The sequence below is a fragment of the Athene noctua genome, chromosome 2, assembly GCF_965140245.1.
Source record: "Athene noctua chromosome 2, bAthNoc1.hap1.1, whole genome shotgun sequence".
NCBI classification, from domain to species: Eukaryota; Metazoa; Chordata; class Aves; order Strigiformes; family Strigidae; genus Athene; species Athene noctua.
The window spans coordinates 140,546,492-140,561,529 of NC_134038.1; the positions used below are offsets into that span (position 1 = coordinate 140,546,492).

Genomic DNA, 15,038 nt, shown 5'->3' on the forward strand with positions numbered 1-15,038 from the left:
TACTTTTCAATGAAATTGTTCCTTGGGGAGAGTACTGTGAAAATTCCCATACAATTAATTACAGGTATGTGCCACTAAAATACAATTCTACAGCACAGTAGCTTTACAGTTGTCGGTGCAATTTATGTCTGTATCAAACAAGAATGCTCTGAAGAGGCTGGGAAGATGAAGTACAACAAATTGGAGGTTACGTGTAAAGCTACCTGTAGAGAATGAGATGAGATAAATAAGATACAGTGTTAAATTTTTGATGTGCCTTCTCCCCTGGCAAGATTCAGAGCTCTACTGGAAAGCACAAAATCCGGCAACCGAGTCAATCTTCCCAGAACATATTTTTATAGTAAACTGGACTCAACACATTTTTACTGCCAAGTTAAGAAGCAAATGAGAAATTTAACAGAATTATAAGGGAAATGCACCCATAAAGCAGCAAAAGGAAGAAAAACAGAAAATGCAGGAAAGCTATGAGAAGAATTGTGAAAAAAAAAATCATGCATTTTTCCCTCTCAGCACAGCCCTATTTTCCTTTATCAGCTATTTTTACCTCAGTCTTACTTTCCCCTATATACACTTACAAATGGCCTTTTAACTTCAAAAGTAATTTCAATTGTTATAAGCACCACTTTAAAATAATTTCATTTTGTGAATGTAGTATAGAACTTTCTGAAGATAGGTTGTAAGTTAGTTTAGGATGAAGTTAAAAAAAGGACTAAGCAGGGGACGTTATCATAGTATGTGTCCTTGTGAAAACCATAGAAAAGGTCAGTTACAGGAGAAACCTCATTGTTTTACTCCATCTTTACAAGGTTATGGCCTTGAATCAGTGGGGATCCCAAATCTCCAAAAGAGTAAACTTCTCATGGGTTGTGTTGCCTAGTCTAGCACAGCCCTGCAGAAATAGGATCTGTACCCCAAAGTTACAGGACTTTGAAATAACTGTAGTCACGTGCCTGGGGCCCTGTGCTCCTTGCAAACACTTAACTGACACTCACCTGGTCCATCTGCACTGCAAGAGGTGGCCTTTGGGGAGTCCCAAAGCCACTGTAAAACAAACCAGATAAGTCCCGTAAAGCAAACGAAGGCTGGGGTTTGCAGAGTCCTTAAAGACTCCGGTTTTGCCTAGGAGACAAAAAAAAGGACACCATGGTCTCCCTTGTAAAAGAAATGGTCATCAAGCCTGGGCCAACTCTTATCCTTCTTTTAGGGTCCAGCCAAACTGCAGAGCAGGTTCCCAGGTAATCACACAGCTAGACTTCAATAAATGTCATGTAACAAACTGATACAAAGGAGGAAAATCAGGATGCTTTTTGGTAGATCAAAGATAATAATGAAGTAACAAATAGAAAAGTTCTGTCTGTAAACACTTGTCCTGTTTAGATTTCTTTTCTGCACACCCATTCCACATCCCCTTCTGACCCTTGACCCTCTGCAACACTTGGGGGCTAGAGCTCCCTCTGCACTGCAACAAGACGTTATTATTTATCTCCAACAGTAAATATGAGACATTAAACCATCACTGGAAGTTACTTTTACTTATTGTCACTGCTTTATCAGAAAACTCATGAAGAGAATAGGAGCAACAAGAGTCATAGCAGTCTGCTGGTGGTCCCTCAGCAGGAGAGGGACCTCCAACTGCTTCAGGACATCAAGATACAGTTACTTCCTTACAATCTAGGTGTACTTGGAAATCACTGAGCCACCAATTTGTGCAGGAATTTAATTCTTTTGGTTTGCTTTGGTTTAGTTTTGTCTGTGAGTAGCCAATATAATACATGCTCTTGCCTCTCTAAGGAACCTGGATGGCCACCTGACAGCAGGTGACTGCTAGGGAAGCGAGGTCCATTTCTGAAGCACTTAGGCAAGCACAATGATGAGCACTTGAGCATTTTTCACTCTGGATTACTGGAAGAAAGAGCTGAACATGTGTGAGGTCAAAGCCTGGCTCCCTAGAAGGGGAATGTGGCATCTAGCTCTGAAAAAACATCTTTTAGCTGTTGCTGGGAACAAATCCCACCTGTGCTAAGAAAACCCCTATAGGAAATAATTGCACTTATTATTTTTCATTGTTTTTGGAAACCTCCTACCATAGCTTTATTCCTTAAGGCAGAAACTAGAAACTACCACAGATTTTACTTATTCATGCTCAAGTCACGACCTCAGCCAAAAGCTCATGTTAAAATCTCATGCCATGTATTATAGTTAACTCATATGTTGATCAACTGTTTTGCACAATGCCATGCATTATTTTTTAAATTATTATTTATGTGTTTATTTTTTACAAGAACACCCATAAGGCTCTGTTAGAATAGGTGCCTCAGACTGCTAAATGCTGGGCAAACATATGTATATATTAATTAGCGTGCAGGATTAATATAGGCTCCCAAACCTGCAATTAGACGGAACCATTTTGGCTCCAGTAATTATAAAGAAAGTTCTCTTTCGTCATCTGCACGGAAATGTGAAATCCTGGCACCAGTGAAGTCCCTCAGAGGGAAGTTTTGCCACAGACCACAATACAGTTGCCTCAAGATATTTTATCATAGATTTTATCATACCTTGTAGGCCTGAAATATTGAATGCATTCAGACAAACTTTCATTATGTTGGAGAATTTAGTCTTCATTTTGTGAAGTACGGCTGAGTTATTTGCCCATACTGTTTATACAAGAGTGGGTCTGTATATCTAATTTTTAATAAAAACATAGCATACAGGTTCTTCAGTCTCTGAACAGGCAATTAAGCAAGTAGAAAGTTCTGTCAATCTGAACAACTAATGAGATGGTTCCTCAGACCTCTGAAAGTGAGTTTTTTCAAGCTGCAGGAGAACTTGGTTGATTCGTGCTTTACTACGCTAGACACCCCATAAGTCAAACACACAAAAATGTAGCACTCTCAGCCCACTTCTCAGCACCGATTTAATAAAACAGCCCTGGGATTTCATCTCATATTGCTATTTTTCATTATTTTTTTCAATTACATCTGTATGATACTATACTACATTAACATAAGGTGTAATAATTAAACCTGAGCATTTACAATACACTAATGCAGGTAAAGCGTTTTTGAAGCGAATGGCTAAAGTTAAGCTTTTGTGCATACATAAATTCTTGAGCTTGCAGCTCTGCAAGTGCAGTATACTTCATTGCAGTCTGACAGAACACTTGTTATGTGTTCAAAGTCAGGCATTCACCTCCTCAGTATCAGCTGCTTAAAATTAATCATGTGCTTAAGTGCACGTGACCTGAATTTGTAGCATGATTTTCAAAAAGCCGTCAACATGTACTTGTTTCCACCGACTTGTCCTGAATCCCGTCTAATTTCAAGCACCTTTGAAACCTTAATTGAAGAATTATTTTGTAGTCTACCAGCCTTAAAAAAAGAAACCCACCATAAAAAGAACAAGCTCTCACTAGCCAGAGCAGTACTGAGCCAATCTGCGTTGTCCAAAGAAAAAGCTGTTGCAGATTATCAAATGAATAGTGGATTCAGTGGTTCACAGTCTACTCTGATTCAACCTAACACAGCGTTCAGAAATGCCACCTGCTGACAGAAGCCAAACATATTCTGATATAAACAGCAGTTCTGCTACTAATTCAGATTCATTTGGCTCTGTATTAATAGCACATCCACAAAGAAAAAAGGTTTGAGCACCTATTTCTTCTTTCAGTCCTCAATTAATTTGTGGAGGGGACACATTCTGTTATTTTACATTTCTACTGTCCACTTTAAACTTACGAAGTAGCTTAGCTGAGTAGACCTCTTTTTCTTGCTGGATTCTGTTTAACATGCTGCTATAGCACTCTGCGTCATATGATTACTTCATTGTTGAAAGCATAACATATGGAAACTGTACTGAAAAGTTAGCTGCTTTGATACCTATGAAGGGGAATGAGCTCTTGCATTACAAGACAACACATTTTTTAAAGAACTTGAAGTGATAAAAATTAAACACACATTTAGAATTTAAACCATATTGATTTCCGGCATGCCTGTTACTCTGTTTCATTGCCCAATTCCAATGGCTGGTTACTATTGTGTTTTTGATTACTATTACCAGCAAACAATGGATGCTTTTCTTTTAACTTTTGCAGTCTTGGAAAAGAAAAGGGAATAGACCCAAGAGAAGGCCCTTGGGATCCCTTCATGAGTTATTCATGAAGGCAAATGCTGTACAGCAGAATGATAGGAAAGATATGTTATCGTGAGATAACATTACTTGAGATAACAAGGTTTACTGGGAAAACTCAAACTGCCAGACAGTGCTCTGCTTCCCAAAACCGGAGTTCCCACAACAGACAAGTCCTTAATGGACCAGAAGCAAGGTGGATCCTTACAGATTCATTTCTGAGTCCCACTGCCTTTGGCAAGGCAGAAAGGAGATCTTTAGTTGTAATACACAGACTTTCCTTCCCTGTAAATTAGTCACCCATAGAGGGAACAATGAAGCTCTAAATTTTTTCATCAGTAGCAAGAGCTCTCGTTAACAAAAGCTGTAATTTTTTGGTCACTGTTTTGCCAGTAGTTGCACTGAAATCCTGAACAAAATCCAGCTGAATAAGAGAAATGATTAAGAGTCTGAATTATAAGAATCTATTTATTAATCTATTGAATAAAAGGTTATATAGACACTATTTTAATCTTAGAGAATATTCCCTAATGATGTAAATGGGGCATGATTCTCTCTAATTTAGTTTGTTAACTAAACTTACAACAAACACAAACATACTTAAAATCATTGTAGATACTTAAGAATGCAGTCACACTAGGTATCAAAAATATTTCTAATTACACTTGGCTCTGTAAATACATACTTGGTGAAGGCTGACTTTTTTTGACTGAAAATATACTGAATTGCACTTTCTGTCTTTAAATCACGTATTATATAAAGTCATGGTTCAGCACTAGTATGATTTCTTAGGAAAAAAATGGCCCATTTCACATGATATGTTCTAATTGGCTGAAACAGTGCTGCTTTAGGATTACTGACAGCTACAAAGCAGTCTTGATTTCAGTTTAGGAGTATGCTCTAGATATCTTAAAAACTACTCAGTTACTGTAGATCGTCTCGCATCATCATTCAGTATCCTCAGTGGTAAATGTAATGGTTTCTGCATCAACAGTACTAACTTGAAAGCCTCAGTCATAGGTTTTTTTAAGGTCTTGAAATATTGCTGCACTGAAATTTTAAGCATACTTGATTACAATATCACTGTTTAGATCTTACATTCCTTAAAGGTTAAGGCCAATCCTATAAAGTATTTTTTACTCCAAATTAAAATAAATTCTTACTTTCATGTTTTACTAGAAAGAAAAAAAAAAAGACTGAGAAGTTAGCTATTTTCTGTGGGTAGAAAATGGGGTCACTTTTGTAAATACTGAGAATAGTCTAGTTGAAGTTTCAAGGAAGTTTGCCATATTAAGGAAAGGTAAAATCTTTCAAATGCAGTTAATCAAAAATGACTGCACACATATGACTCCCCAGAAAGGCATTTATCCTAATTAATAAGATAAACCAATAGTTAGTCACCTACTTAAATGACAGCTGTGAATCAAAACGTGCCTTGCCAATTCTCTCATGGGGTCAGCTATGACCACCCATGAAAACTTCACTCTTTCATCTCCTTTACAAGTGGAAGGACTGACAGACGGCCACAGCTGTTCCAGCCAACCATAGCATCCTCAATGCTCGCTGCCAGGACTGGCTGCCATCCGCTGCCCAACACAATCAGGCAGTAAGTAGGTCTATAAACCCATTAAAACAGCATAAATGTTATAACTTGTAATCTATTAAAATAAAAATAAACAGGAAAGGAGGCCTAAGAGCCAGTTTCTTCAGAGCAAAATGTAATGCTAATTATGAGGTTTTCAAATATTCCAGCTTTTTTTCTGGGGGGTGGGCAAGACTTAGAATTGAGCCATTAAAAAAACAGTTGGTAGTATTAAACTCTTGCTTTAGGATTTATAAGAAAGCCAAAAATTCACTCCAGGCTGAAATTTACTATCCCAGGCCTGGAATCATTTAAAAAAAAAAAAAAAAAAGTAGTCATAAATATGGAAGAAAAAACCCAAGCAAACACAAAACAGTGGTTTCAGATGATTTTTGACACTCCTTCAATGTAAAAGTGGCTTTATTTTTTAATTTTTAAATTTTTTTAAAAGTCTTGAGATTCATTACTAGGAATTACTTTTGTAACTAAAATTGGGACCAGGTTATTTTAATAATGAATTACTATCACTGAATCTTTTCTAAAGCTTTTCAACATGACGAGATACCATAGTTTTCAAAGGAATGACAATGCTCTGACTTAGTCAAAAGCCAGGAAGTCAGTAGTGGAAATTTAATCTGTGAGCCACACAGATGTATGAAAAACATTTAAAAAATTAACAGCGTATGTTAAAGATGCTATGTCAGCCCCATTTTTATCCATAACTAGACTTCATTAGTTTTGTGGGTTTAAAACTGACATTTAAAAATAAAGGCAACGTAAGTTTTTGTGACTTAATTGAGCACTCCTTAAATGAAGAGATATTTCGATGTTTGCAGACTGTTAGCGTCTTTCCAAAATAAGCTATGTGCTGGTGCTACTTAGCTATATTTCCCTATCACCCTAAGGAGTCTGTATTGCTGATGGAAGCCATTTCTTTTGCTAAATCCTGCCTGTGAACTCTAACAAGAGCCTTTAAGCCTACTAAACAAAGTCTCCTGGGAGACACTATTGTTAAAACAAAACTGGAACAAATTTTTAAAGTGAACTCTCTACAATCATTAGAGGATGCAGGTCTTAAGAAGAGAAAACTTGTTATGGGAGAGGGAACAAAAAGCCAAATGTAAGCAGAGAGCACATGCCAGTCACCCCTGAGGGAACAGAGGGGAGGTACAGAAAATTAACTGCTGCATTTCTACTTCCCACCAAAACCACAAACAGGCCGTTCCAGGGGACTAACACATACAGAGTCTGCAGATAAATACATGTCTACCTCATTACCTGAGAAGAGCCTTAAAGAGCACACTTCTTTGCCGAATATTTCTGTTTCTAAATGAATAATCCCTTTTATGCAGAAGAAGGTGCTATACATACACATGCAACATTTGCAGCATGTACGGGTGTCAGCTTGGAAGCTGCTCAGCTCTGTCTGTGAATTTGGCCTGTAGTCTTTTGGCATGGATTTTTACTGCAAAACTTAACAAACATTCACTGCAGCCAAACCACCTTGAACTGTTTCTTATCAAATTTCACAAGCTAAGTGGATTTGAGCCTGGTCAATACACGGATGAGACGTCATTATATGAAATTAGGCTTTGCTGAAAAATGACAACAGTAGCTTAACAGCATCAGGAAATGGCTGGACTTAGCTGTAAGGACATGCACAGAGGTGAAGCTGCTGGCTTCGCTCAAGATAAGACTACCACACACCCAGGAAAGCCAAGACAAGCAGCTTACCTAAAGGGAGGACACTACATGAAAACTGGGACCCAAAAGATTAGTGAAGTTTCTGCTTTCTACCTCAAATATGAATAGCAAACAGCCACAGAAGACAGACACTCTCTGCTGAGGGACATGCATATTTGTATGCCAGCTCACCAGCCCGTAAGGCATGCTTTCTCTGCCATCTAAAGCAGCACCATCTTGGAGTTACACCTTGCGTGGTAACAGTAACGCCAGGCATGCTGCTGAAGTCTGGTGCCTTAACGATGTATCGAACAACTTAGATGGGAGAGAATAAAAGAGAAACTGCCATTCTGAATTCTTGATGAATAGACTGGGTCAAAACAATCCCACTCTATTTTTGACAAAAGTATAGGTCTAAAGGAGGATGAGAACAATGATTATATCTGCATTATAACAAACACTTAACATCAACCCAGATGACACCCTTTCAGGCAACCTAAGGAAAAACATCTTCTTTGTTTTCTGAAGTTACCATAACATACATGTTTACCTGTATTCAAAGACGAGTTAACAAGAGTTTGCTCGGAGTACAAATCAAACAGGATCGCACAGAAGGAATACAGCATTATTCTTCATCCTCACTGGATGCAGTGGAGGGTATGCCTGTAGGGCTTGAAAGTTGTGTAGGCACTGTGAGGCTGAAATGCAGGACGATTTACATACTCTAAATTGTTTCCGTGAAATAGATCTTGCTTAACTATCCTTGGTTTTATCACCTTGGTAGTCAATTGCCATATATACTTGCACTTGAGGGAAAAAGACTTGCATCAGCCAATAACAGACCTGTGAGCTGTCTATCTAAAATTAGTCTGCTGGCCCTCCTCGGCTCCCTCTGCAGGTACTGCACTGACAGAAAATCAGCCGTGGCATGACTCTGAGCACCTCATCTACATAAGTCAGAAACATCATGGAGAACAAAATCCTATGCCAAGCAAACACTGGGAAAAATTCTGTAGTTATCAGAAGAATCTCAATGCTTATTTTAGGTCCAGAAAAACTCCTGTGTCAAAAATGGAAATTCTGGGTGGAGGTTGCTGAAATGCAACTCAATTGACAGTTAATTAAAAAAAAAAATCTTCAAGAAAGAATATATGGTTTTTGCTACCAGGCTATTACAAACCCTGAACTTGGAACAGGGCTCCAACAAGGAACTTGGAACAGAGGGTGCAGAAAGTGGAAGCTGGTATTATTTATAACCTGGCAGGCAGGACTCCCAGAAACTCGGTTAGCCAAACCAAGTTGATTCTCCCTAACTACAGGTAAAACAACATTCTGAGTAACTTAAAAAGTTTGAAAAGGATAAAATAATAAAAATAAAAGTATTTCAGTAGACAGATGCTGGCTTTTTTTCTTTAGTATTTGATGAAACATGTTTCAAAGAGTACATCGCTAACCATTGTTCCTGACAGATGTGCAAAGTTATACTACCTGACCACATCATGAATTAGCCTTCTTAGGAGGAGCTGTACAAAAAGTAAAACTAAAGAAAGCAGAAATTCCTTGACATCTGTAGGATGTCAAGGAAATGAATCAGTTTGTTTCAAATAGGAGATAATCTTTAAAAAAATCTTCTAAAATCTTCTGAATTACGTTAGGACTTTATCATTTAGCTGTTCTCACCATATCCAGGGACATACGAACAACCAATTAATTTCAGAACTTCCAGACAGTGTGTCACAAGGATCACTACAACTTTTCCATTTAATCATTAATACTAAACATTAAATAGCTTATATAAAACACACGGCATAACAGTTTAATCAAGGCAGGAATGCTCATGTGGTTCCCTGTTAAGAAGAGTATGTCGAGCCTATTTATTAGAAAACATAATAGATTTAGCTTTTCAGAAGGAAATACTGGTATTTAATCTGAAGTATATCAGAATTATCTGACAAGATCTCTATGTAATTTAAACCAGACTGGCTTTGGCCTAGAGATCTGGTTCAGCACAGCAAGCAATTTTCAGTTTCTCTAATCAGTGCAAAAAAAATCCCAGGAATTTTATACCTGGGAAAACGACCAGAATACTTACATGTGAAGAAAACACAGACCACTTTTTTCTAACACTACCTTTTTTGAACATAGTTTCCTAATGAAAGTCATGTCTACATGATGATAGCAGCTGAACATTCCTCTCTGTCCACTCATTTATCTATGAATTCAACCCACCCTCAAAAAAAAGAAAAGAAGAAAAGTAAAGGGGCAGGGTGAGACCCTGATCACTTTTACTTGTATTTTAAACTGGCACTGTACCATGTGCAGGCCTCTCCTACTGATACATTGGGGTCTTTTGCACATTTGGCATTTTTGGTAAGGTTAGTTTCTTTGTGTAATAATTTCAGACGCAATTTATAAAGTTAATGTCCTTCTCTGCTTTAGCAAAGAGTTTGGAAATAAATGCCCAAACACATTTTAGAGATTGCAAACCAAATGCAAATAAAAGAGCCCACAGCTCTTCTGGTTTTGTTTTTAGGGGTTCTTCCCAGTGCCTTGATATGTCTATTGTTCTCTAAATGTCATGTAGCAAAACTGCTGATTTATTTGGGATAAACCAAACAATGGAGGCTTACCTGTAGGAGTACTACTGCGAAACGAAGAGGAGGGAGTGATTGGAGGGGTGACTGGAGGAGTAAGGCTTCCACTGCTGTGGCGAGGTGGAGTAGATACATTCCCACGGGACACTGTGCTTGACAAAGTCAAAGAGAGTTTCGGCTGAATCTTTTTCTTCAAAGACTCCTGCTCACGACGAGCTGCATCAGTCATAAATCTAGAACAAGGACAACCATGAGGATGAGAGGCTTGAAACACTGTCTGCAAGAAAGTTTTAGGTAAAGATCAATTAAGTATTTTTCACCCTCAGTGACCAAATGGAGCATCAAGACTCAGCCATGACAAGTTCCCCTGCAACACACATATTTCAAGAATACAAACTTTTCCAGCAACAGCTTTATTCCATTGTTCAAGATCTGGGCCATTTGCTTCTGATTTCAATAGAACTTACATTAGACATTTGTATCGTGTGCAAACACACAAGTTTTTTTAAACTCCAACCAGAGATCACCACTGCACACAATACTATAATAACTACACTCAATCCTTCTGTGAAAAAGTAGCTGAGTAGCTGTAACAGAGAAAAATGTTTGGGGCAAATGTAGTGAATCTGAAGGTCAAAGGGATAGTGTGAATTACATTGTGTAGATACATCATTTCCAATTTAGGATAATCACATTCTTTTTCTAAAGGTTTTAGACAATGTTGCCTGACACAAATGATGTGCAATTAAATTGCAATTCCTCAAAATGGAGTTCTCAACTCTTGAAAACCAAATGTGGTCTCTCTGTGGAGCTTTGGTGCCTGCTGCTGAAGGCCTAATGCAACTTAAGGTTCATCTCTGTGGGATGCTGAGAGGAAATTCCACCAGCACAATGCAAGATGTGCACTGGTAGTGCAGTAATTCCAACAGTGCATTTTTGGGTGAGATCTCTCACTTGGAATATATAGATTTTTTCATTTTGTTGTTATTCCTTCCAAAAAAGAGCAACTGAATTTAAAACTGACCACTTTTATTCCAAGTGCCTACACAGTCACACCAGAACACCTGATACTGCATTATGCTGACATTCAGAGAATCACTGCTGGCACCTGTATCAACCCTCACTTGCTGGGATTCCCCCACAATGGGATCTCTGCAACTCAGACTTCATGCACTTAGCATTCAAGCAGTATTTTAATCTGTTCTTTCCCCTCCACTGCATAAGGAGCCATCTTGAAGGATTCCTAAGACAGGCTAAAGTAAATCACCTCGTCCATACAGTCCTCTGTCCTTCATGCTAAAGTATAAACTACGCCTGTCAGTGAATAAAATAATACGTGCTAGCATATGATACAAAATAAGAAGTTACACCCAGACATTCGTCTGACCAGGTTAGACAGAGTAAACCAGGTTTTAGCCAAGACACAAGCTTTACATGATGAGCTCTTGCAACCTTGGCAAACCATGAAGGGCACATTCAGAGAGGTGAGAACATGGTGCAGCCAGTATGCTGTACTTGCCTCAGAGCCAGCTGTCACCTAGAAACTCACATTTGCAGTCCAGTAAGGAAACAGAATGACAAAAATTACCAGCAATTATTTGTATTGGACTAAGCAAGGGTGACCTGGCTTTCTTTCAATAGTCACACTCTCAGAGGAGACTAGGAAAGAGAATGAGGCAGACTCGGGGATAGAAGCGACCACAGAGAACAAGTCCATGGAGGAAATAATGAAGATACTGAATTGTTGTATTGGGTGTAGGTGGCAAGGTTTTGGTAGTGGAGGGGACTGCAGGGCGAGAAGAGGTCAGGGGCTGCCTTGTGCCAGACACAGCTGGTTTCAGCCACCTCTGCAACGGACCCACCATGTGACACAGCTGAGTCCATCAGTGAAGCTGGTGGCACCTCAATGAAAACATATTTAAGGAGGGGTAGAAAATGTTGGAGGGAGAGAGGAGGAAAGAACAGAGGAGGAAACATCAGAAGGAATGAGAGATTAATGAGGTCAGAGGAGCAGGAGGTGCTGCATGGTGGAGAGCAAGTACACCCCCAGAGGCACTGCAGCCCGTGAGTGACCAACACCAGATCACAGGGCAAGAGTGACAAACAAGGGGTGGCAGAGAGAAACTACCACAACCTGACCCCAACTTCTGCACCACTTGTTGCTTCATCGAAGGGACCGAGTGTGACCTGCAGTGGTAGCAGCGGAGGAGAGATGTCTGGAATGAAGTGAGCCTGGGAAAGGGGGAAGAAAGATGGCTTTTGTCCGCCTAAATGTTTTAGGGTTTTTCTTTTGTTTCTCAATAACCAACACCCAAATCAGCAATTAAATATTTATGCTAGTTGTCAATAAATTAAGTTAAATTCCCCAGGCCAAGTCTATTTTGCCAGTGACAGTACTTGGTAAGTGATTCCCTTTATTTCAGCCCACGAGTTTTCTCGTTCCTATTCCCTCCCTCATCCCGCTGCGGTCAGTGGTGTGGGGTGAGTAAGCAAGTGGCTATGTGGGTGCCAATCCACCACTACCACATTCTTGTTGAGACAACTATATTTGCTATGTGACCAAACTGTCGTGTTACTTGATGTTCCTTATCATATGAGAAGACACAGAAGCAACCCCTGACAATCCTGAGCCCAACAGAGGACTGGGAGATCTGCCTTTAGCTCTCAAGGAAAAGCAGCAGACTCTGAGGAGAGGGAGCAGAAGGAATACTGCCACACCAGTCACCTGGTTAACCGTTTATACCCTGCCATAGTATGAAGGATCAGGCCAGAGGCTGGCTGGACAAACTGATTGTGCAGACTGTAGTACCACAACAATTGCCCTGAATGTGACCATCGAGTCGTATTTGGTTTCACAGCAATACATATCATCTGCCACAGCATCTGCAACATGGTGCTGCAGGGCAGTCCAGTTTCTTCTCTGGGTCTCAACCAACAGTTTAAATACATATGAATCACTATTTGTTTAGGCTCCATAGAAACCCAGCACTTTGTTACCGCTTGCAGCGCATGGGCTGTTTGGGTGGAAGCTGGGTAGATTCTACTGACCGTGAGACCAGGCCTGACTACACTTACGCAGAGACCTCTTAGGAACAACAGCTCTTGTGGAACAGTAAGGGGTGTGCAGGCAAGGGAGAAAGAAAAAAAAAAAAAAAAAGGGTGGGGTTTAGGCATCTGTGTGAAATATCAAGGAAAAAATTGGCCTAGATATAAAAAACTCAGCTCATTTTCAAAAGAGATTTGTGTACTTTAACACAGCCTCAAAACCACTGTGGCATAAAATTTTAAGTACCATCAGAGCAATAAAAAATGTATCCTGTCCATCCATACCATGAAGGCATTAATAAGCGGATCTTTGCCATGATATGTAACGTCAACACACCATCTACAGACATTAATAGGTATATGACATGACAGCTTATCTTCTTTGAACAGAGACAATACATCATGTCAAACCCAGATATGGCATTTTTATGAAGTTCATATTTAAAAAGCAGATAGCCATAGTAACAGCTCAGTTGAACATTTCTCTTCTCTAAACAAGGGTGCAGATATTACTGACAAAATAGTTCCCAAATAGAAATCTCAATTTCATTCAAGAAAAAAAGAAGCAAAAGGATCTTAATAAAATGGGCATTCAGTATAAATTTGCTCTCCTCTAACTAGGAAACATCTAATTCACTCTTTTTGGAATTTGTTCTATGATGTATGCTTGCTTCTGGATGGGAAGCCTCATTTCTTAAGAAAATGTTATGGCAACATTATAAATCCTTGAAAACTTGGAAGATAACCTCAAGTGTGAGATATTAAAAGCAGCAGCATGAACACTGCTATTTAATAAACTCAGCCACAAATAACAATGTTAAAAATTATTGAGGTATAACCAGTCTGGTTGAAGTCCATAAAAATCAGGAAAATTTGAAGTTATAGCTGAAACTTCTCCCTGTCCTGTTAACTCGCTCCCATTTGGGCTAAGCACGCTGGGTATATTCCAAGACTTCATTTGTTGTCTACATGGTGAACCTGAGAGAAACGGAAGGCCAAGTATGTTGAGAAGTTCAGTTCCTGATATCTCAACTATGCAATTAACTTTTTCAGGTCCAAAAAGTCCCATATGTGTTTGCTGAGGCACTGGCAGTGCTATGGTTTTGAAAACAAAACTTTTCTAAATGGATTAAAAGAAAACATTTTTCAGTATTTTATAATAATTGAAACGCAGTATTATACTTGTGCCTAACTATGGTGGTGTTCTTCAAAGCTTACAATATAAGCATTTTAATGATGGGTATAGAATAACATTTCCAACTAAGGCTTTCATTTTCATGTTGAAAGGACATTATGGTTGCAACATCAAGTGCTCAGACATGAAACATGCTGGAATTAAGGTTGAATACTGGTCACCAAATTACATGTTGGCATACAATTTTCCCTGCCTCATTGAAAGGCACAAGATGTGTGGGAAACAGAAAATGAACAGTAACTAACAAAGGCTGCTGCTGTTTAGGTTAAATCCCATCTACTTGCTCAGTAGGTCTCTCTCACCATCTTCACATCCACCTCCTTGTTGAGCAAAGCTACCTCTGCTATTTTCCACTCTTACTCTTAAGTCCATGACCCTGCCCCTCTAGTTCCACCATTACACAGATTTTAGTCATCTTCCCTGTTGCACAGGATTGTGTTTACACCTCATAAGCCTTTCTCTCCAAATTCAATATACCACGTAGGCGCAGTGGAACAAGGGGAATCATTCCGTTCCCAGCTATTCATTGACCCTGTTTTGACAAGCATAGGGTTTGTGTGCTTTCTTGCAGATGGTTCACAACATTAGGGAGGAGTCCATTCCTTAGAAAGAAATCTCTTCTAGCCCCATTTTTTATTTCCTCACCCTTTCACCTTCTTAATAATTCAACTCCCTGCTCCAAAACACGTAGGTGCAATGATTTCTGAATTCAGTGCTTGCAGCAACTTTAATAAACATGAGCAAAATATAGTATTTCCCCCTCCTCTCATTCCCTGGAATGGTTCAAGTATTTTTATTGAAACTTTCCCAAGAA

The 15,038-nt window shown here is 39.1% G+C and overlaps 1 protein-coding gene across 1 annotated transcript in view; it reads right to left on the reverse strand.

The window, feature by feature from the left end:
* JAZF1 (JAZF zinc finger 1) overlaps positions 1-15,038 on the reverse strand; it is a 200,496-nt gene that overhangs the window by 20,838 nt on the left and 164,620 nt on the right. Inside the window, exon 3 of the mRNA XM_074898083.1 lies at positions 10,021-10,217. Within this exon, the coding sequence (XP_074754184.1) occupies positions 10,021-10,217 (197 nt within the window). The remainder of the gene's footprint in view (positions 1-10,020; positions 10,218-15,038) is intronic.